This window comes from Symphalangus syndactylus, chromosome 4 (genome assembly GCF_028878055.3).
Source record: "Symphalangus syndactylus isolate Jambi chromosome 4, NHGRI_mSymSyn1-v2.1_pri, whole genome shotgun sequence".
NCBI classification, from domain to species: Eukaryota; Metazoa; Chordata; class Mammalia; order Primates; family Hylobatidae; genus Symphalangus; species Symphalangus syndactylus.
In genome coordinates, this window is record NC_072426.2 from 122847742 (window position 1) to 122870429 (window position 22688).

The 22688-nt window shown below is 34.6% G+C and overlaps 1 protein-coding gene across 5 annotated transcripts in view; it reads right to left on the minus strand.

Annotated features, from left to right (window-relative positions):
• Nucleotides 1–22688, minus strand: part of IQCM (IQ motif containing M) — a 646606-nt gene that overhangs the window by 400306 nt on the left and 223612 nt on the right. For all 5 annotated transcript variants that reach the window (XR_010120562.1, XR_008657267.2, XR_008657268.1 and 2 more), the window contains one exon: nucleotides 10707–10774. Coding sequence is in view for 2 of the 5 variants with exons in the window: in XM_063638261.1 (XP_063494331.1) it covers nucleotides 10707–10774 (68 nt within the window). In the remaining 3 variants the exon portion in view is untranslated. The remainder of the gene's footprint in view (nucleotides 1–10706; nucleotides 10775–22688) is intronic.

Below are 22688 nucleotides of genomic sequence, written 5' to 3' on the forward strand. Positions count from 1 at the left end.
TTTGTCAGATGCATAGTTTGCAAACATTTTCTCCCATTCTGTGGGTTGTCTGTTTACTCTGCTGATAATTTCTTTTGTGTGCAGAAGCTCTTTAGTTTAATTATGATTGATTTGCCAATTTTTGTTTTCACAGCAATTGCTTTTGGAGTCTTAGTCATGAAATCTTTGCCAGGGCGGATATCCAAAATGGTATTTCCTAAGTTTTCTTCTAGAATTTTTTATACTTTTAGGTTTTACATTTAAGTCTTTAATCCATCTTGAGTTGATTTTTGTATATAATGAAAGGAAGGATCCAGTTTTAATCTCCTACATATAGCTAGCCAATTATCCCAGCACCATTTATTGAATAGGGAATCCTTTCCCCATTGCTTGTTATTGTTGGCTTTGTCAAAGATCAGATGGTTGTAGGTGCACAGCTTTATTTCTGAGTTTTCTAACCTGTTCCTTGGTCTATATGTCTGTTTTTGTACCAGTATTGTGCGGTTTTGGTTACTATAGCCTTATAGTATAGTTTGAAGTCAATTAGTGTGATGCCTCTAGCTTTGTTCATTTTGCTTAGGATTGCTTTGGCTATTTGGGCACTTTTCTTGGTTCCATATGAATTTTAAAAGATTTTTTTCTAATTCTGTGAAAAATGATATTGGTAGTTGATAGGACTAGCATTAAATCTGTAAATTGCTTTGGGCAGTATGGCCATTTCAACAATACTGATCCTTCCTATAAATGAGCATGTTTTTCCATTTGTTTGGGTCATCGTTGATTTCTTTCAGCAGTGTTTTGTAATTCTCATTGGAGAGATCTTTCACCTCCCTGGTTAGGTGTATTTGTAGGTGTTTCACTACTTTGGTGGCTATTGTGAATGGAACTGTGTTCCTGATTAGGCTGTCAGCTTGGACATTGGTGAATAGAAATACTACTGACTTTGGTCATTGATTTTGTATCCTGAAACTTTGCGGAAGTTTATCAGATCACGGAAGCTTTAGGCAGAAGCTATGGGGTTTTCTAGGTATAGAATCATTTCATCTATGAAGAGAGATAGTTTGACCTCTCTTGCTGTTTGGATACCTTTTATATCTTTATATTCTCTTGCCTGATTGCTCTGGCTAAGACTTCTAGATTCTGATTTTTTAAATCAAGTTAATATATAATGCATTTTAGGGAACTCTCTTTAACCTAAACATGTCGGAAACTCCATTTTATTGTACCTACATGTTTTACCAGTAGGATACTGAAAAATATTACTTCAGTATATTTCAATATACTGAAGTCAATTGAAATAACTAGCGTGTTTATGCCAAAGGCGTGATGAGGGCTGATTTTTCAGTGGCACAGTGACCAGAGTTGTCAATTTTTATCTATGAAAAAAGGAACATAGTTAATTGTTCTGCTCTTCATCCCAACACAGTTATTTATTCCTCTTGGGGATACTTCTGCTCCCAATCCAAACTTTAGTCAGACATGGAGAAGAGCTGACTCTACCTACTCCCATCCGTCCCTCTCACCTCTGCTCAAAAAAGGGTGAAAGATAAGATTCCTTCTCCCTAGAATAGGGACTTTAGATTATAGGGCTCCAGAAAATAAACAAATGTCCACAATTAAGGTGATTCTAAAAACAATTTATAATATTATACTCAATGTTTTATTCCCAACCACGTATATACCAGGGACTACCATTTCCAAAAGATTGGGGAGACCCTCAAGCAGGAACACACAGAATAATGGTCAGACAATCATAGGCAAAGCCTATTAGAGAAGCAGAACTGTGGACAGTCTGAGAGTAACTTGGATTAGAGAGAGATGGGATCCTTTGCCCCCCTTCCCCATGCTTTTGCCTCTCTATTCACCCTCTTAATGTGTTCCTCCATTAAAAAGCAATTGCAAATCTGATTTTCCCTGCCTGAGATTTCATTCATTCTCATTGCATTATTAGGTAGGATTACTATGTTTTAAAGAAGAGAATTTATGTGTGTTCTGTCTCTCTATTCTGCTTGCTCCTCCTTCGACAATTTTCTTCTTATTACATGCAGAAGTCACACCTATACCTTCCTCTTGAACTAGGCCCAGTTTTCCTCTTTCTCAGCTGCTGATTTCCTGTAGTCAGTTTCCTTACTCTCTGCTACACCCTTCAGTAGAAACTAGTGGAATTATGTATATGCCACGCTTACGAGTGAGGAAGTACACTCTTGACTCCTCTAGAGATGAGGCCATTTCTATTCCAGGGGAGAAAGCAGAAGGCCCAGATTCAGCCTGTAGCTGAAGCCAATGTGCTCTAACTCAGGTTTACCGGAGAGCCCAGCTGACAGTAACTGGTTATTTTGTGTCCTCTTTGTTCTGCCTATCAGAGCAGTGTTTTTTTCCATCCAATTAGGCTTGACTGGGAAGCAAATGATGCTGACATTCTGATGCCTCGTGACTAATGCCAGTGTTACACTCTGGACACATTCAGAGGCATGAACTGCCAGCAGTTCACTGCCTGACCCTGCTCCTGCTTCAGCATACAGCTCTCTTGGGCAGGACCTTTGCATAAGAGGCAATTGCTTGCCTTAAATTTGGTTATCTTTATTTTTGCCTCATACCACTGAGAAGCAATCCTAAAGAAAACAGGCCTAGAAGACTTAAGGTGCAGCTAAATAACACTTGACTTGGAGGTATATGAGGGAGTTTGGAGATGGTAGCATTTTCAGGAGATGCAGTCTCTAGTGGCAGCTTTTGAAGACTTCATCCTATCCCAAGATCATGACACTGAGATATCATCAAGGTAATTAACTATAGCTCTATTAACTAGCTAATCATAGCAGAAAGCAACTAAGTCATCCTAGGAATTGACAGAGCCAGGAAAGTAAGTACTGGACACAGTTAAGTATATTCTCTAACTTGGTAGTCCCAAAGTGTGGTCTGAGCACCAGCAGATCAGTATCACCTGAGAGTTTATTTGAAATGCAGTATTTCAGGCCATTTTGATTCTACTATGCTCAAAAAGAATAACCATAAGACTAAAAATGATAGAACAAATACTGATGAGAGAGAACTAAAATGCAAGCCACAAAAGATCTCATAAAGAAAATTGAGACTTATTTTAATTAGTTAAATTTTCTGGGCTCAGGTGAATAATTTTCCATAGACATCTGCTGATCTGCTATCTTTGAGAAACTAGAGAATAAAAGTGATGTGAGAATTCTGGAGAATGGCAAATGTCCTCACTTTAAAAAAGAAAAGAATAAAAAATTGTAAACTCTAGGCCAGTAAATTAAATCTCAGAGTCTATCAGTTATCAATTGGATGTTGGGTGAGGACTTAACGAAGTAGTGGTGCCAAGAGCCAGAATGTACACAAAAAGAATAAGTCATGCCATGCTAAACTCATTTTCTTTATTTTAATTTAATTTTACAGCTATTTTGCTTTTTCTTACTATATTGCTAGACCAGGAAACAACTTTTGATGTGTCTGAATTTCAGGTAGGCAATTTTCAAGGTTCACATAAAATCTTTGTAAACAAGGTAGGGAACTACAGGCTGATTGGGTGGTCTTGGGTGATGGGAGGGAGACTGCATCATTACTAACTGAGATAAAGAACACAGTAGAAAAGGATGGGAAAACTAACACATAATTATTTCAATTTTGAAAAGTTGTTACGGGATATTCCAGTGAAGATGCCCAGGAAGCAGTCTCTAATTTCTAACTTGAGATGAGAACTATACACAGATGGAAGAGAAAGAAAATTCATTTTAAAGCAGAGAAAATATATTAAAAGGGTGATTCAATAATTGAACAAATATTTATTTATTTACATATGTATTTTATTACTTGTGTAAGGTGCTATTCTAATGTTGAAGATACCCTGTTGAATAAAATACAAAAAAATTCCCCTGTCCTTATTGAACTTATATTCCAGTAGAATAGATCAATAGTAATCACAGTAACCAAGTTAATAATAGAGTATGTTAGAAGATGATGTGTGCTATGGTAAAAAATAAAGTAGGATTTGGTGGTTGGGGAGTTCTGGCAGGGATCGAATATGCAATTTTAAATAGTATATCATGGCAGGTGGAGGGGTTACTGAAAAGATGACATGTAGTAATTATCTGAGGAAAATGTGACAAGAAGCTAAGTCAAAATGTAATAAAATTACTTGTAAAGTACTTCAATTCATATATATATACATATACATATATATGCATATATATATTTGTGTGTATGTGTGAGACTGCACAATAATTTCACTATGACCTTGAAGATGTTAGGTGTCTTACCTCCCTCACTGTAGTTATTACACTATTTTATAATGATCTCCAGGTCTATCTCCCTTCTATACCCAGAATCCCTGAAAGTGACTACTTTTCTTGTATAATAGGTGAAGAGAGAAAGAAAGAGGTAGAGAAAGAACAGGAAGGAAGGAGAAAGGAAGAATATATTGGTAACACATCAGAATATCTGAAAAGTTCTCGGAGTTTGTCTTTTTTTCAGAACTCAAATCAGTATGAGTTATTGCCTTTGGGAAGTTGACCCTTAAAGCTGACATGATGGGTTTCATGATTTGATCTACAGGGTCTAGGGTTTGGTTCCACTTTACATTGTGCTACTAAAATTTCATTTGAAATACTGTATTATTTCCTAAGCATATTTTAATGGGGACTTTTTTAGTACAGTGAGCATCTGTTTCTTTCCTCTGTCTGGCACCTCCTATTCTTTGGAGAATTGCACTTCCCCATTCCAGTCATGTGACTCTCCCACGATTTGTCTAGGGCTGGTCATGTCTTCCAAGGTGGGAAGTCAGCCAGAATATTTCTGTGTGTGTGTATGTGAGGAGAAGGGGAGGGGCGAGGTGCTTTCTGTTTTGGAGCGGGGAGGTTTGGTGGTGGATTGTTTGTTGCTTTTGTTTTTGTTTTTTATTTTTTGTGCTAATAAAACACCGCCATTTTGGTAAGAACGAGAAGTGAATTAGATACCTGGGAGCTACCCATGTTCCTTGCTACATGGAGAAAAATTCTATAGAAGGAGGTACTAAAGTCAAGCAGAGATTAAAAAAGAAAAGACAATGCATCCTGAAGACATTACTTGAGTCCTTGAGTCATCTGAGCCTGAGATGCTAAACCGATACAAAGAACAAACAGCCACCAGATCCTGCACCCTTGTAATTCCCATTTAGATTGGTCAGTCAATCCAATGAAGATGTTGTAGACATATATATATAGTTGAAATAGGCTGAGGGGCTTAATCAGAAAATAAAAAGTTGGTAAGGAGGGATGACTTCTGGAAGACCAAGGGATACCAGTTCAAGAGAGATAGGTATTAAGCTTAAATCAGACAACTGTTTGAAAATCAGAGCAGTCCTTTGAATTAAATAGGATGACACTTGAGGTATTATGAATCCCTGGATTTTGCAAATAGGGTCTATGTGTGTACAGTGTTATAGAGGAGATTTGTCCTTTGGAAATAGAGTTTTAGTAGAAAATCTTTAAGTTTCCTCAAACTCTCAAAGTCTATAATTCTGCAATGACAGAATACACAAGTAGAGGTCACCTCAGAAATGTTATTCACCATACATTTATTTTCAAATAATGCTTAGGATAGGCACTGACCCAGAAGAACCTATTGACAAAAGATGTTGATAAGCAGGCTAACTTTCCATTCATAGGTAACAAAACTTCAGAAGAGACCAAAGAAAAGTTTTTAGATTGGAAATTGTAAGATTGTTTTGAGATAAAATAAGAGGACTTGATCTCTTTCAGGAAAAAAGAAATGGTTACAAAGAGAATACAGTAATTTTCAAGATAAAAGGGAAACATTCAAGAACCTACATAAATATCTGGACTCTGAAATGTGAATTTTATACTTAGATATGTAAGTTGATGTACCATATGCCACTATATCAAAAAAGAAAATATTTAGAATTGGTAATTCAATTTGCCTTTCAGAAAGATATTAGTGTCATATCTTATTATTATTTTAGTTCCAGTATGCTACAAAATAGGAAGAAGGAAGAATACAATTATTCTTCATCTACATATTTACATGAACTATAATAATATTTGAAATTCTAAAGATTTTTTGAAAATAAGGAAAACTCAAAAGTTCCAAAACAGTACACTTACTTCATAGATGGTAAATTTAAATGTTAACACTTATATCAATAATTAAAGCAAATTAAATACTAAAAATACGAAAGGCTGATGACCAGCCTCTGTACTTATCACAATCACAAATTTAATACTATGAGTCAACAATAGAATGTTTTTCCTCTATAAATTAAAGACCCATCAATTGTTATATTCTATACCTAGAAATCAGTCAAGCATTTTTAAAACCAATTATGAGTTTTCGAAGTTCAACAAAAGGAAAATTTATCACTGAGGTCATATTAATCTACAAAGGATTAACAGCTCACTGCAAAAAAAACATCATAAGAGTGTTTTATTCATGGAATGCGATAGGTCATCTTAAGGAAAATGTAGACTTTTGCAATATGGTTAGAGGTACTAAACAAATTCAAGTGGACCTCAAGGAACATTATATATAAAGTATTTTTTCTTATGGAAAATAAAAGAACAATGTCATCACAATAGTACAATGAATTATAATCTATACAGCTTCTGGTTCATGGTTTTTGCTTAGATATTGAGAATGGACTCTCAATGCATTATTTCCCTTTAGCTAATAATATAAACTGTTTTTGATACTTTATATTAAGGATACTATATTAAAAAAGAGAAAATATATTAATAAAGACTTAGTTGAAAAATATGATGATAGGAAAAGACGAAATCCCACTTCATCACAAAATAATCTTTACCTTTATAAAAATAAAAAATAAATGTATACACTATCATTCATGTACACATTACATTTATTTAAACTAAAAATTAGGAACAACATTTATTTGAATCAATTCTATCTGGTTTAGAGGTATTTAATTTTTTAAAAAAATAGATATTTTATTTAAAAAACAGAAAAATGTTCCTTTGGCAATTCTGATTGAACTGAGATTTGTTGGCTTTTTTGAAATGTTTAACATAAAATTCTTTTCCTTTAAAAATGGTTTTAGAATTTCTCAACCATATTTTAATCTTATGAATTTCTAACAACTTTCAGAAACTTATGGAGTTCTAACAATTTGAAAATGTGTCATTTAAATTAAAATATTAAGGAAGTAGAAAAATTCAGATATTAAGCAATTTTGTTTTATAAGTTTTCATCTATGAGAATAATTTAGTATAAATGTTGAGCATAGGTGTATATGAAATGAATACTTATATAGCAGAATTATAAAATGATAGCAAAAAGATAAACTTTTTCTAGTAAAAATACATAAATATATTTAAGAACCCCCAAATTAAATCAAGTATCTATATTCACTATGCAGTCTTTTCAACCCAGTAAATTCATTCTAAATGTGTGAGATTTTAACATTATAGCTCTGTTTAATAATGCTTCTAAGGGAAAATCTTATATATACTTCTACATATATTTGTTCAAACAAATGTACCCAAGCACTATACAACCATCTTTTCTTCCCTTTCTGAATATTGAAATGTTTACAGTTGAAGAAAACAGGAAGATGAACAACAACGATGACAAATGAATGTGAAATTTGCTTTTTAGGTTTGTGATCATTGAAGATTAGGAGCAAAATAACCAGGACTCTGACTTATCCACCACTATTTATCCATATAAGGCAACCAAGAATAGGAGTGGGTGTTCACATTAGCAGTAATTCCAGACCAAGTGCTGCTGCAGCATTTTTAGTTTGCTTAACTTCCCCACTCCCACCTTTTAACAGCCAAGTGACTGCCTCTTTTAAAAAAATACTGCTGAGTGGGTACATAAACCAGTCCTATTTGCCAACTGTAAAGGGTTCCTGCAAAGCTTGTGGGTATGTGTAAATTAATTCCATCATCTTTTTTTCTATAACTAAGAAGAGATGGGGGAAAACAGACTCTCTTATATTTACTGTAGCCTGGCAATAGTAATATATGTGTGACATATTTTTACCCTTGAAACACAAAAGTACTTTAGAAATTGGCCAGTACTTTATTGAAGTTGACTGATGACTGATGGAAGGTTATAATATTCTGTGCCTCATGCAGGCTCTAAGGAAACCTCTAGCCGAAAAATATATGAGAAATTCCTCTGTAACAAGAAAAGTTCTTTAGGCAAAGCTATAAATCCAACATGTGGACTCTAAAGTTTCATGGAATTTTTATGATAGAAATGGTGCAGGATTTCAAATAAAGAAGAGAATCTTAATATTGATTTACTTAAATATTTTCAATTAAGTACATTTGTGTATTTTATATAGACATATATAAAATCTCACATATATACATATGTATAGTTTTATATTTTTCACAACTTTGCTTTATTTTCACATTCAATTTCACTCTTTTATATTTCTCTCTCTCTTTGATTCTATGCTAGTAATATTTTTAAATCACTAAAGCCACTCAAGTTTAATAATTTATTAAGTATAGTTTCAATTTACCTCTCTTAAGTAATCATCAGAAAGTCTACTAAAATTTAAGATACAAATGGTATAAAAGAAGCATAACTGACTAAGAATAACACTATGCTGTGAGGTGAGATTAAATTGTAGTCACAGTTCTGTTTTTTACTTTCAGGACCTTGAAGAAGTCACTAAATCTTTTTTATCCCAGTTTTCCTAATTGGAAAACAGAAGGATTGAACCCAGTGATGTCTAAAATTCCTTCAGCCATCATTCTTTAAAATATTTAAGACATCCCTGAAAATCTTACAGAGGGTAGACTATACAGAAAAATGTTTAGAGTCCAGATTATCTGACAAGCTGGCTGGCTCCAGGGAAATAACTATAATAAACGCTCATCTTGGAGGCTCTCCAATGTTTTATCATTGAAATGGCTGGAGTAATTTTAACTTAGTAACATTTGTGAGGAAAAAAGATTTCCCAATCAAATTAACCAGGTAAAGAATATTTCTAGGTAAAGAACTTACGCAAGAACACAAACTGCTTTGAACACCATCAAATATTTTCAAAATAATGTACATGTGACTGTTACAATTTATTTGCTTTAGAGGAAGTCTCTCCGTGGGAAGGTTTTTGAAAATAAATTCAATTTCTTTAGTAGACACAGGTCATTCAGATTTTCTATTTCTTCTTGTGTCAGTTTTGGTATGCTATCTGTTTTCAAAAAATTAGACTACTTCCTCTTAAATGCAAATGACATGAAGTTATTTACATATTATTTTATTATCATTCTAATGTCTATAGGATATATAATGATGCCCTCTCTTTCATTCCTGATATTGGTAATTTGTGTTTTATCTCTTCTTTTTTAAAAACTGGTCTTAAAAAGAGCACATAAATTTTATTAATCTTTCCAAAGATTAATGTGCTTTGTTAATTTGATTGTTTCCCTAATTTCTATTTCATTGCTTTCTGTTCTTATCTTTATAAAGCCTGTTACATGTGCTCTTAAAAATAATGTATATTCTACATTATTGGATGTAGTCTTCTATAACTGTCATTTTTGGCAAATTAATTAATGGTTTGTTAAAATCTGCTATATGTAGAATTTTCATTTGATTCTTTTGTATAGCTTTTATTTCTGCACTGGGGCTCTCCTGTTATTATGAACACCTTTTTTAAGTTTCGAACATTTATAGTTACTGCTTTAAAGCCATTATCTGCTAATTCCAACATCCACAGAAAGAAAAAAATCTTTTTTTTCCTATGTAAACAGATGAAGCAATTGAAAACTATGCAAGCTGTTACTTTAGGATGCACTTTCTTAAAGTCTTTTCTACACATGCACAATTCAGGAGTCAGCCCATAATTTTAGAAGAGTTTGTACACAGAATTGGGACTCCTCTCTCTGTGGTTTTCTCCTTTTATGAAATTTCCTAATCAACTTTTAGTCATTTTGGCAGCCCTAAACTCTGTCTTCTGACATTTCACACCATTAACACTGAGGTTTTCTGCCTAAGGTCTCATTATCTTACACTGCATGACGTTGGAAAAGCTAGATAAATGGGGATCTTACCCATTGCAGTTCCTTTCTTTCAAGAGTCAAATAGTTTCTCTCCAGTTTCTGTCCACATGCCATCACTCTCCAGTGCCTTCAAATATTCTTTTTTTTAGATTATAATCATTTATAATTAATAAATGAATGTATTCCCAGTGAATAAGAAAACACAAGTATAGAACCTGCCCTTTTCAGAAACTTCATTGTTAACTTTCCACAATTGCTTCTTTCAATCTCACGCTCTAATCTGTCTCACAAAATCAATGTTTTCAAAACAGTTTATCAACAAAGTATATAAAGTAGCAAAGCAATCTAAGAGTTTTTAATAGAGTCATTGAAATGCATGCTTAACCCTAGTGAATTGTGGTACATAGTTTCTAATAAAAAAAAAAATAGCTAAAACATACGCAGTGTCATTTACGGCATTGTCATTTACTGTCATTTACGGCACTTACTGTCATTTATGGCAAATGAAATGTTTCCACTGCGTCTACTAACTGATTACTAAAACACTCAAAAAAAAAAAAAAATGTATTTTTCTCCTTTCCTCCGTCAAATTAAAAGGCCACACTGAAAAATATGTATTAGAAACCTGAGCTTTCAACAATCTATGCTTCTTTAAACCTAGTTGTTAAAGTCAGTAATTACATTGATAACAACAAAAATGAGTGCATTAATTTACACTTTTCTATTATATAAAAGATATACCTGGGTCGTGATTTTGGTTCTGGCTTGATAGGTTGTCGCTCCTTTTTAATAAAGGTTTTAAAGGTTTTCTATAATAAGGAAAAGAAGAGTTGACATAAGTAGAAAAACAATGTTATCACCTATAAAATTTTAATTCCATTGATGTTCTGTTATATTATCAAAGGGAGAATCATTATATTATAAATCTGCACACTTATATACATTTTTTAGTGTACTCAGAGGGTTATGACTGTTGAACCTCCTTCAGAACCTTTTAGCACCTAGGAATATAGTTCCTACTAGTTATTTTAATGAGCAAATATCCTTACAACTATATTATAGATCAGAATTTTATTTATTTATTTATTTGTCCTCTGTCTTACAAAAGAGATTTAAGATGCCTTTTAATAAATACAGTACCTACGCAAAAGGGAAATAAAATCCAGTGAAGGGGAAAATATGGGTAGAAAAATAATGCCAAATATGCTCTGATAATTTGTGGTATTTGAAATTTGGCTCTCAAAAACCTAACTATTGAGGTGTTATGGACTGAATTGTGCTTCCCCTAAATCCATGTCTAAGCCCTAACCCCTCAATGTGACTATATTTGAAGATAAGGTTTTTAATGAAGTAACTATTGTTGAATGAGGTCAAAAGGGCAGGGCATAATAGGACTGATGACCTTATAAGACGAGGAAAAGATACCCAAGAAAAGGCCACATGAGGAAACAATAAGAAGATGGCCATCTTCAAGCCAAGGAGAGAAACATCAGGAGAAACCAACCCCATGGACACCTTAATCTTGGACTTCCAGCCCCCAGAACTGTAAGAAAATAAATTTATGTTGTTTAAGTCACCCAGTCTGTGGTATTTTCTTATGGTACCCCTAACACACTAATACACACAATAACAAATAAAACAGTAGTTCTAACATTCACAATGTCTGTAACAAAGCAAGCTTATTTTCACTGAAAAATTGCTTCCATAGGTTTTTCAAATAAATGTGGTATAATGTACCAGCTTCAACAGCATCACTTCCAACAATTTATGGATTTTTCTTATATAATCCTTCAATATTAGTCAAAGATAAGAAGAATAACTGAGGAAGATAATTCTACAAGACCCCAGAAAAACTGGGCCATTGCCTGTCTGGTCATTCAGTGTGGTCCAAATATAAAATTGATAGCTAGAGGCACTGATGGCTTGCATATCTACTTTATAATCTTCCAGGACAATTTTTGTATAAAATAGCTTTTAAAAAATAGGGAAGAGGAATTTGAAGCAAACTTGATAAATGAGTAAAATGGTTAGGGGATTTTGAGTTGTTAGTGTTGTTGTCTCCCTCAGACGCTCTAAGAAGTCAGTAACAAAAATTTATTGGTCAGTGATATATGGTGTGTTCATGATACCACAAGGAAAGTGCTTATTTTACTTTTGCATTTTCAGTTTCAAAGGTGTCATTGACAACTAAAGCCAAAAATGTCTCTTCTATAAACTCTCAGGAGATATAAAGAGCCAATGTAAAGATGAAATGTGGAAGAAAGCGTGTTTATCTTGCAGAAATACTCAGCATTAAGACATGCACTGATTTCTAAAACATTTTAAACAAATCACAAATCTCTTTTACTGAGTTAAGCTTCATTCTGACTTATGCTGCCATCTCAGATGCAATCTTACTTGTAAGTGTTAATTTCATTTCATGGCATTCATTTCTTAAGAACTAACATTGACCTTTCTTCGGGAACACAACAATAACCCGGAAAATTGTTGTGCATCATCTCTCAATATTTGTTACATTTAGAATTCCCTGATCATGTTTCCTTTTTCAAAGTAAAAAATAATCCTCAAGAATAATACTGTACTTTTTTAAATATATGTACAACATGTAAATGATAATAAAGCAGGAAGCAGGACCTATATTTTAAATGTCGCCCTCAAGATGTTCCGTGACACATTTTCATGGCCATAAAAATACTAATGGCGAGAAATAAAATTGTTAATCTTGATATTTCATACTTTTACACAAAAAAATACACTTGGATTGGGACACACTGTCCTTCTGTGCTACCACTGTTTACACTTGCCAAATTAATTTTTTTTTCAAGTCCTTCCTTCTTGGCCAGACTAACTGAACTGACACATTCTCCATAATAAGGGGTGGCAAATGTTAAGGCTGCTAAGTAAAACAATCTCAGACAAACATTCCTGAGGATTTCCTTTCTTCAGATGTCCTCTGTGATTCTATTTTCTCTCTTCCAACTTCACTGCCTCTGCAACCTCCACTGATGTTTTCTACCTAACATAATTAGCAATTGATTTTTTTTTTTTTTTTTGCTTTCCTTTTTGCAAAGTAAATATCGCCTTTGTTATAAGGGGTCTGGTGTTTTTCTAAGTCTTAGTCTTCTACATACTCATATATTCACATATAAAGTCCATTCTGCCTTGATGTTTCACCTCTATTTTCTCTTAAATTCTTTCTCTCCTCTTTACACAGCCACTACCTGCTTCTTTCAACTTCTTTTTTTATTACTATACTTTAAGTTCTGGGATACATGTACAGAACGTGCAGATTTGTTACACAGGTACACACATGCCATGGTGGTTTGCTGCACCCATCAACCCGTCATCTGCATTAGGTTTTTCTCCTAATGCTATCCCTCCCCTAGCCCCCCACTCGCCAACAGGCCCCAGTGTGTGATGTTCCCCTCCTTGTCTCCATGTGTTCTCATTGTTCAACTCCCACTTATGAGTGAGAACATGTGGTGTTTGGTTTTCTATTCCTGTGTTAGTTTGCTGAGAATGATGGTTTGCAGCTTCATCCATGTCCCTGCAAAGGACATGAACTCATCTTTTTTATGGCTGCATAGTATTCCATGGTATATGTGTGCCACATTTTCTTTATCCAGTCTATCATTGATGGGCATTTGGGATGGTTCCAAGTCTTTGCTATTGGGAACAGTGCTGCAATAAACATACATGTGCATGTGTCTTTATAGCAGAATGATTTATCATCCTTCTTTAAAAACCTGGTCTTCCCAGGCCAATGCATTTGGAGTGACACATTCTAAACACTTGGCTGAATATGTAAGTCATTTATTAAACTCCCCTGGTAAAATGTTCAAATTTTTGTAACAACCTAAATTGATGTATTGAAAACTACTTTTCATACTCCTTTTCCCCACATATTTTCTCAAATCCCAGTTTAACTGGTACCAAGCTTCTGATAATTTACACAATATTTTTACACCTGAGGCTTCTTTCTAAAAAAGCACCGGTATAATCCATCAATTCCCTTCCTCTTTTCAAATCTCATTGGGATTTTTTTTTCGTTTGACAATTCCTTCATGGTCTAATGATTAAATTCTTTCATTAATAAACCATAAATCTTTAGCCTTCAATTTTTGCATCTTAATTATAGACATATTTCATTTAACTCCTATTAGCATAAAATTATAAAATATGTAATTTATGATTGGCCTGTTATACCCCAACACTTACTCCCAAATGTGGTTAAAGGGTATTTTTTTTTATACTTTAAGTTCTAGTGTACATGTACAAACGTGCAGATTTGTTACACATGTATACATGTGCCATGATGGTGTGCTGCACCCCTTAACTTGTCATTTACATTAGGTATATCTCCTAATGCTATCCCTCCCCACTCCTCCGATCCCACAACAGGACCCAGTGTGTGATGCTCCCCACCCTGCGTCCAAGTGTTCTCATTGTTCAATTTCCACCTATGAGTGAGAACATGCAGTATTTGGTTTTCTGTCCTTGTGATAGTTTCCTGAGAATGATGGTTTCCAGCTTCATCCAGGTCCCTACAAAGGACATGAACTCATCATTTTTTATGGCTGCATAGTATTCCATGGTGTATATGTGCCACATTTTCTTAATCCAATCTATCATTGTTGGACATTTGGGTTGGTTCCAAGTCTTTGCTATTGTGAATAGTGCCGCAATAAACATACGTGTGCATGTGTCTTTATAGCAGCATGATTTATAGTCCTTTGGGTATATACCCAGTAATGGGATGGCTGGGTCAAATGGTATTTCTAGTTCTAGATCTTTGAGGAATTGCCACACTGTCTTCCACAATGGTTGAACTAGTTTACAGTCCCACCAACAGTGTAAAAGTGTTCCTATTTCTCCACATCCTCTCCAGCACCTGCTGTTTCCTGACTTTTTAATGACCGCCATTCTAACTGGTGTGAGATGGTATCTCATCGTGCTTTTGATATGCATTTCTCTGATGGCCAGTGATGATGAGCATTTTTTCATGTATCTGTTGGCTGCACAAATGTCTTCTTTTGAGAAGTGTCTGTTCGTATCCTTCACCCACTTTTTGATGGGGTTGATTTTTTTTCTTGTAAATTTGTTTAAGTTCTTTGTAGATTCTGGATATTAGCCCTTTGTCAGATGAATAGATTGCAAAAATTTTCTCCCATTCTGTAGGTTGCCTGTTCACTCTGATGGTAGTTTCTTTTGCTGTGCAGAAGCTCTTTGGTTTAATTAGATCCCATTTGTCCATTTTGGCTTTTGTTGCCATTGCTTTTGGTGTTTTAGACATGAAGTCCTTGCTCACGCCTGTGTCCTGAATGGTATTGCCTAGGTTTTCTTCTAGGGTTTTTACAGTTTTAGGTCTAACATTTAAGTCTTTAATCCATCTTGAATTAATTTTTGTATAAGGTGTAAGGAAGGGATCCAGTTTCAGCTTTCTACATATGGCTATCCAGTTTTCCCAGCACCATTTATTAAATAGGGGATCCTTTCCCTATTTCTTGTTTTTGTCAGGTTTGTCAAAGATCAGATGGTTGTAGATGTGTGGTATTATTTCTGAGGGCTCTGTTCTGTTTCATTGGTCTATATCTCTGTTTTGGTACCAGTACCATGCTGTTTTAGTTACTGTAGTCTTGTAGTATAGTTTGAAGTCAAGTAGCGTGATGCCTCCAGCTTTGTTCTTTTGGCTTAGGATTGTCTTGGGTATGCAGGCTTTTTTGGTTCCATATGAACTTCAAAGCAGTTTTTTCCAATTCTGTGAAGAAAGTCATTGGTAGCTTGATGGGGACGGCATTGAATCTATAAATTACCTTGGGCATTATGGCCATTTTCACAATATTGATTCTTCCTATCCATGAGCATGGCATGTTATTCAATTTCTTTTTGTCCTCTTTTATTTCGTTGAGCAGTGGTTTGTGGTTCTTATTGAAGAGGTCCTTCACATCCCTTGTAAGTTGGATTCCTAGGTATTTTATTCTCTTTGAAGCAACTGTGAATGGGAGTTCACTCATGATTTGGCTCTCTGTTTGTCTGTTATTGGTGTATAGGAATGCTTGTGATTTTTGCACATTGATATTTTATCCTGAGACTTTGCTGATGTTGCTTATCAGCTTAAGGAGATTTTGGGCTGAGACGATGGGGTTTTCTAAATATACAATCATGTCATCTGCAAACAGGGACAATTTGACTTGCTCTTTTCCTAATTGAATACCCTTTATTTCTTTATCCTGCCTGATTGCCCTGGCCAGAACTTCCAACACTATGTTGAATAGGAGTGGTGAGAGAGGGAATCCCTGTCTTGTGCCAGTTTTCAAAGGGAATGCTTCCAGTTTTTGCCCATTCAGTATGATATTGGCTGTAGATGTGTCATAAATAGCTCTTATTATTTTGAGATACGTCCCATCAATACCTAATTTATTGAGAGTTTTTAGGATGAAGCGCTGTTGAATTTTGTCAAAGGCCTTTTCTGCATCTATTGAGAAAATCATGTGGTTTTTGTCTTTGGTTCTGTTTATATGATAGATTACATTTATTGACTTGAGTATGTTGAACCAGCCTTGCATCCCAGGGATGAAGCCCACTTGATCATGGTGGATAAGCTTTTTGATGTGTTGCTGGATTCGGTTTATCAGTATTTTCTTGAGGATTTTTGCATCAATGTTCATCAGGGATATTGGTCTAAAATTCTCTTTTTTTGTTGTGTCTCTGCCAGCCTTTGGTATCAGGATGATGCTGGCCTCATAAAATGAGTTAGGGAGGATTCCCTCTTTTTCTATTGATTGGAATAGTTTCAGAAGGAATGGTACCAGCTCCTCCTTGTACCTCTGGTAGAATTTGGCTATGAATCTATCTGGTCCTGGACTGTTTTTGGTTGGCAGGCTATTAATTATTGTCTTAATTTCAGAGCCTGCTATTGGTCTATTCAGGGATTCAACTTCTTGGTTTAGGCTTGGGAGGGTGTATGTGTCCAGGAATTTATCCATTTCTTCTAGATTTTCTAGTTTATTTGCGTAGAGGTGTTTATAGTATTCTCTGATGGTAGTCTGTATTTCTGTGGGATCAGTGGTGATATCTCCTTTATCATTTTTTATTGCATCTATTTGATTCTTCTCTCTTTTCTTCTTTATTAGTCTTGCTAGCGGTCTATCAATTTTGTTGATCTTTTCAAAAAACCAGCTCCTGGATTCATTGATTTTTTGAAGGGTTTTTGTGTCTCTATCTCCTTCAGTTCTGCTCTGATCTTAGTTATTTCTTGCCTTCTGCTAGCTTTTGAATGTGTTTGCTCTCGCTTCTCTAGTTCTTTTAGCTGTGATGCTAGGGTGTCAATTTTAGATCTTTCCTGCTTTCCCTTGTGGGCATTTAGTGCTATAAATTTCCCTCTACACACTGCTTTAAATGTGTCCCAGAAATTCTGGTATGTTGTGTCTTTGTTCTCATTAGTTTCAAAGAACATCTTTATTTCTGCCTTCATTTCATTATGTACCCAGTAGTCATTCAGGAGCAGGTTGTTCAGTTGCCATGTAGTTGAGCAGTTTTGAGTGAGTTTCTTAATCCTGAGTTTTAGTTTGATTGCACTGTGGTCTGAGAGACAGTTTGCTGTAATTTCTGTTCTTTTACATTTGCTGAGGAGTGCTTTACTTCCAACTATGTGGTCAATTTTGGAATAAGTGCGATGTCACGCTGAGAAGAATGTATATTCTGTTGATTTGGGGTGGAGAGTTCTGTAGATGTCTATTAGGTCCACTTGGTGCAGAGCTGAGTTCAATTTCTGGATAACCTTGTTAACTTTCTGTCTCGTTGATCTGTCTAATGTTGACAGTGGGGTGTTAAAGTCTCCCATTATTATTGTGTGGGAGTCTAAGTCTCTTGTAGGTCTCTAAGGACTTGCTTTATGCATCTGGGTGCTCTTGTATTGGGTGCATATATATTTAGGATAGTTAGCTCTTTTTGTTGAATTGATCCCTTTACCATTATGTAATGGCCTTCTTTGTCTCTTTTGATCTTTGTTGGCTTAAAGTCTGCTTTATCAGAGACTAGGATTGCAACCCCTGCTTTTTTTTTTGTTTTCCATTTGCTTGGTAGATCTTCCTCCATCCCTTTATTTTTTAAGTAGGAGGGGATTTTCTTGGTTTTAAACAGCCTTGTGACCCTACCAGAAACATTAATAAACACATCACTCAAGGTAATACAAAAGGTTTGTTTAAATAGGTACTGTGAAGAGAAAATTATTAATTACAAATACATATAAAATTACAAATTATATATTAAAACATGTGAAGTAAACTGAAGAGTTTTTTTCTGCCAGGCTGGGCTATTAACACTAGCATTTGCCCTGAAGAAGTCAGTCACGTCCCTAGCGCTTCTGTGAAATAGCAGTGAGTTGCATTCTTTATGCTGCTACTACTACGGTTTAAACAGAAAAAATGTCAATCACTTGGACACATGCAGAATCAGGAGGTACCAAACACATCTTTCTGAGATTTTTCACAAGCCAATCTCTTTACATTCTTGAATTTGAGAGCTTCCAGGAATGCACACAAACCACAGGATGGTTTAAAAGCTATATAACCACCCAGGGGAGTTATGCAAAATCTTCTCATGGAGCCAGACCAGGATCCACTTTGGAAGGTGGTCTTAAGTGTAGTATTCCCTTTATTTACATTTCTTTACAGAGGTGAAGGTATCTCAAAGATAATGCTGGTCACTCTGTAATAGCCATGGCTTCAAAAAGCCATTCAACTTTCAGATTAGGAAAGACTGTTGAAGATGACACAGAAAAATACACGTTGTTCATCTACCAGTCACTAGAGAAAATTTCTTTAACCTTCACAAAAAATTAAAACTACAGAAATTTACTCATTTATGTAGGTGTTTAAGCTAAGTGTAGGAGGCAATACACAGGCTGAAGAGAAGGAGGGAAATGGATAGGGAAGTTTGCATCCCAATATAAGCCCCTGTAAAGGTTGGAATCTATTTGAAAAAAGATACAACGGGATTGCTGTTTCTAGGAATATGTTCACAGTAACAAATCTCAACATAATCCAACAATAAATTCTAAAAACATAAAAATAAAAGATGTTGTTTAATGCATGGCTGAGCTGATGGGAAAGTAATGGAATTCCATTCTGGCCAAACACTGAAATGTTGAAATTACTGTTTTATAAGTTCAGAAGCTTGTCTTTGCCTTGGGGATGGTATGGCAATTTCTGACAGCTTAGAGTCTAGGTTTTAATGACCTGCATGCCCTGCAGTTGAGAGGTAAACATTGGAACCCAGGGTACCAAGGAAAGTCAAATCTAAGAAAAATACTCATAAAACCCAGGTCTTGGAAGGGCAGTAGACTTAAGGCATAAACCAAGATTTTAAAATTGTCCTGTAGAAAGAGAGAGACTGTGAGACCACGTACACACTATGGCCTTGGCTCTCATTGAAGAGGTAAAATTCCTAGAAGTTCTCTAGGAATTTCTAATGACAATATACAATTTACCTAGATTTAGAGGTTCAATTCAGATTACTGTAATGCCGTACAACTCTGGGCCCCCACCAAAAATGTTTGAAAATTTAGAATAAAAGTGGTCTCACCTTAGTAGTGCCCTAAAGCACCAGGTAAAAGCAATTTTATTAATCATTTTTAGATTGCAGTTTAACCCACGCTTCTAAGAATTCTCACAATAAAATACCGAGAAAAATTAGCTCAAAATCAGGAAATTCAGTAAACATGAGAAAGCAGCAATCAAGGAATCAGAACCTACATATTCAGAACCTCAAAGACTAAATATACTGTAATTATCATGTACAGACTATAAAATAAGAATGAAATTCCATTTCTACATGTTTAGAGAAATATATTGAAGAAACAAAAAAATTATCAAAATTGACTGAGCAGACTTGGAAAGTAACAATCGACATTATAAAAATAAAACACATAATATTTAAAATTGGAAACTCAATGAATAGCAAAAGAAAATAATAGACACAGATAAAAAGAGAACTGATAATACAGAGTATAAACTATGAGGGATAAAAAACACCTAGGTTGCAGCAGTGAGAAAGAGATGGCAAATATTAAAAGAGGAAAAAGAGTAAAGACAATGACAATTGAATGGCTCACATATGTCTGATTAGAGATTTATAAATTTTTTTCTTGTTGTTGTGCTTTTTTTCTTTGTTTTTTGTTTTTGAGATAGAGTCTCGCTCTTTTGCCCAGGCTGGAGTGCAGTGATATGATCTCGGCTCACTACAACCTCTGCCTCCCAGGTTCAAGCAATTCTCCTACCTCAGTCTCCCGAGTAGCTGGGATTACAAGCCCACGCCACCATGGCCAGCTAATTTTTGTATTTTTAGTAGAGATGTGGTTTTGCCATGTTAGCCAGGCTGGTCTCTGACTCATGACCTCAAATGATCTGCCTGCCTCAGCCTCCCAAAGTGCTGGGATTACAGGTGTGAGCCACTGCACTCAACCTAGAGATTCATAAAATTTTTAATTAGAGTTTTATACAGAAATTATAGAAGACAGGCAATATTTGAAAATATAATGGCAGAGTTTTGTGTTTGGGGTTTTTGTTCTCAAAATTACTGAAAGACATTGATTTTCAGATATAAGAAGCCCAACAAAAATGGAGAATAGTTCAAAATAAACTACACTTACACACCTCATAACAACAGAATGACAAAAAAAAAAGTTCTTAGAAATAGAGTATGTAGACATATTACCTACAAAAGAAAGACAACTTGACAAACATCTTTTTTTCCCCCAGCAACAATGGTAGCCAGAAGACAGAAGAATGATAGCTTCAAAATGCTAAGAAAGTATGGTTGAGAGGAAGAAAAAATACATTATCAATTGAAGTATTTTACCAACTGACCCTTGCTAATGGCACTTCTAAAGGATGAAGTTCAAGAAGGAAAATTATCCAAGAGGTCTGTGATGCTAGATGTAATGGCAAGTAAAATAATTGGGAAGCATATAGATAAACTTTAACAAACAAGGACACAAGGAAACAAAATAATTGTGTCTAATTTTTGAGGTTTTAAAAAAGAAATAACTAAACTCTAGAAGTTAAGTCAATCTACCATTGTTGTGTGGAAAAAGAAAGTAGGGAGTTTAAGGTAAAATACATTAAAATATACAGATTAACCATTTATTAAAAAATAAAAACAAAAATATAAATGCCAAGCTAGCAGAAATGAAAGATAGCACAAAGGATATTTCAAAAAATAAGAGAAGTATTTTTTTTCTTCTCCTTGGGCAAATAACAAGTACAAAATGGAAAGAACAAATAAAGGGCAAAAAATGAAATGAAAGAAATGCATTTAAATACATTTTTTAAAATACAACCATGAGATGTTCACAAAGAAGAAATAAATAATAGCCCAGAAACATATAAAAATTCTCAACTTTATTTGTCATTAGGAAAATGTAAATTAAAATCACAAATAAATATAATTTCATAAGTGCCAAATTGGCGAAGGTTAAAATTTTGACAATATTAATTGTTTCCAAGTATATGAAGCAATGAATACTCTCATAAACCGCTTCTGGAAGTGAAAAGCTATTTGCTATTGCCTGGAAAAGTTGAACCTATGCTCACTTGACAGCACAGCCATTCCATGGCTAGGGATTATAAGAGTTGGTGGAGTAAATAGAGGAGCTGCTTATAGCTAGTGGCAATCAATTATTCAGGTAATCAATAATCAGTTATAGAGCTCCCACTGCACTGACCTTGCCCATCTGCCTCCAAGACTGGATGGCATATATATATATATATATATATATATATATATATATATATATCATCCCAGATGCAACAGAATGCAGGTTCATATTGATGTTAGGAGTGCTTGCCCTAGAGAAACTGACACCTATGCTTCAGGAGACATATAAAAGAATGCTTGTAGCAGGTTTTTTCACAATAACAAATAATATTTTAAAAGCAAAATATCTCTCAGCTATAGAAAGGATAAATAAATTATAGTATATTTATTCAATGGGATGTTGTGCATTGATGGAAATGAATGAACCATGGGATTATATAATCACATCAATAAAGATGAATGGATCACAAAAATACATTGTTGAGCAAAAAAGAGAGTGAAGAAATTATAATTACATTTACACAAAGTTATAAACAAGCAAAAGTAAACAAGATACTAACTAGGAATATGTGTACATGTGCTAAAATTGTATGGAAATGTAAGAGAATCATTAACATGAAATTAAGGAGATGTTTCCTCAGGATATGAAGAGAAGGAGAAAGACACACAATGTTCTAATCCTTAAGCTTTGTGGGTCTTTTTTTTTTAGTATTATTCCTTCACACACGTGCAGGTATACATATATATACTCTTTTAAATGATTGACATATAAAACAATAGAAAATTTTTAATAAAATTGTGGAAATATTCCTTGAGCTTAAATTGAGCATATCACCCTGTGATAATAGGCTTGGCAGATACATGACAACTTCCTATAAGGTTATATGGATCCAAATTTCTCCTGTAATTTGTGTATGCTTTGGAAACTCTAAGATTGAAGAATGCCAAGCAATGAACAGCTGCTGCCAGGTGTTAATTACTTTATTCTGAAGTTTTAAATTGTACAAGTCTGTAATACTTGTTACTAATTTTTTATTAGCTGGAATTAAAACTTTTTTTTTTTTTTGAGACGGAGTCTCGCTCTGTCGCCCAGGCTGGAGTGCAGTGGCGCAATCTTGGCTCACT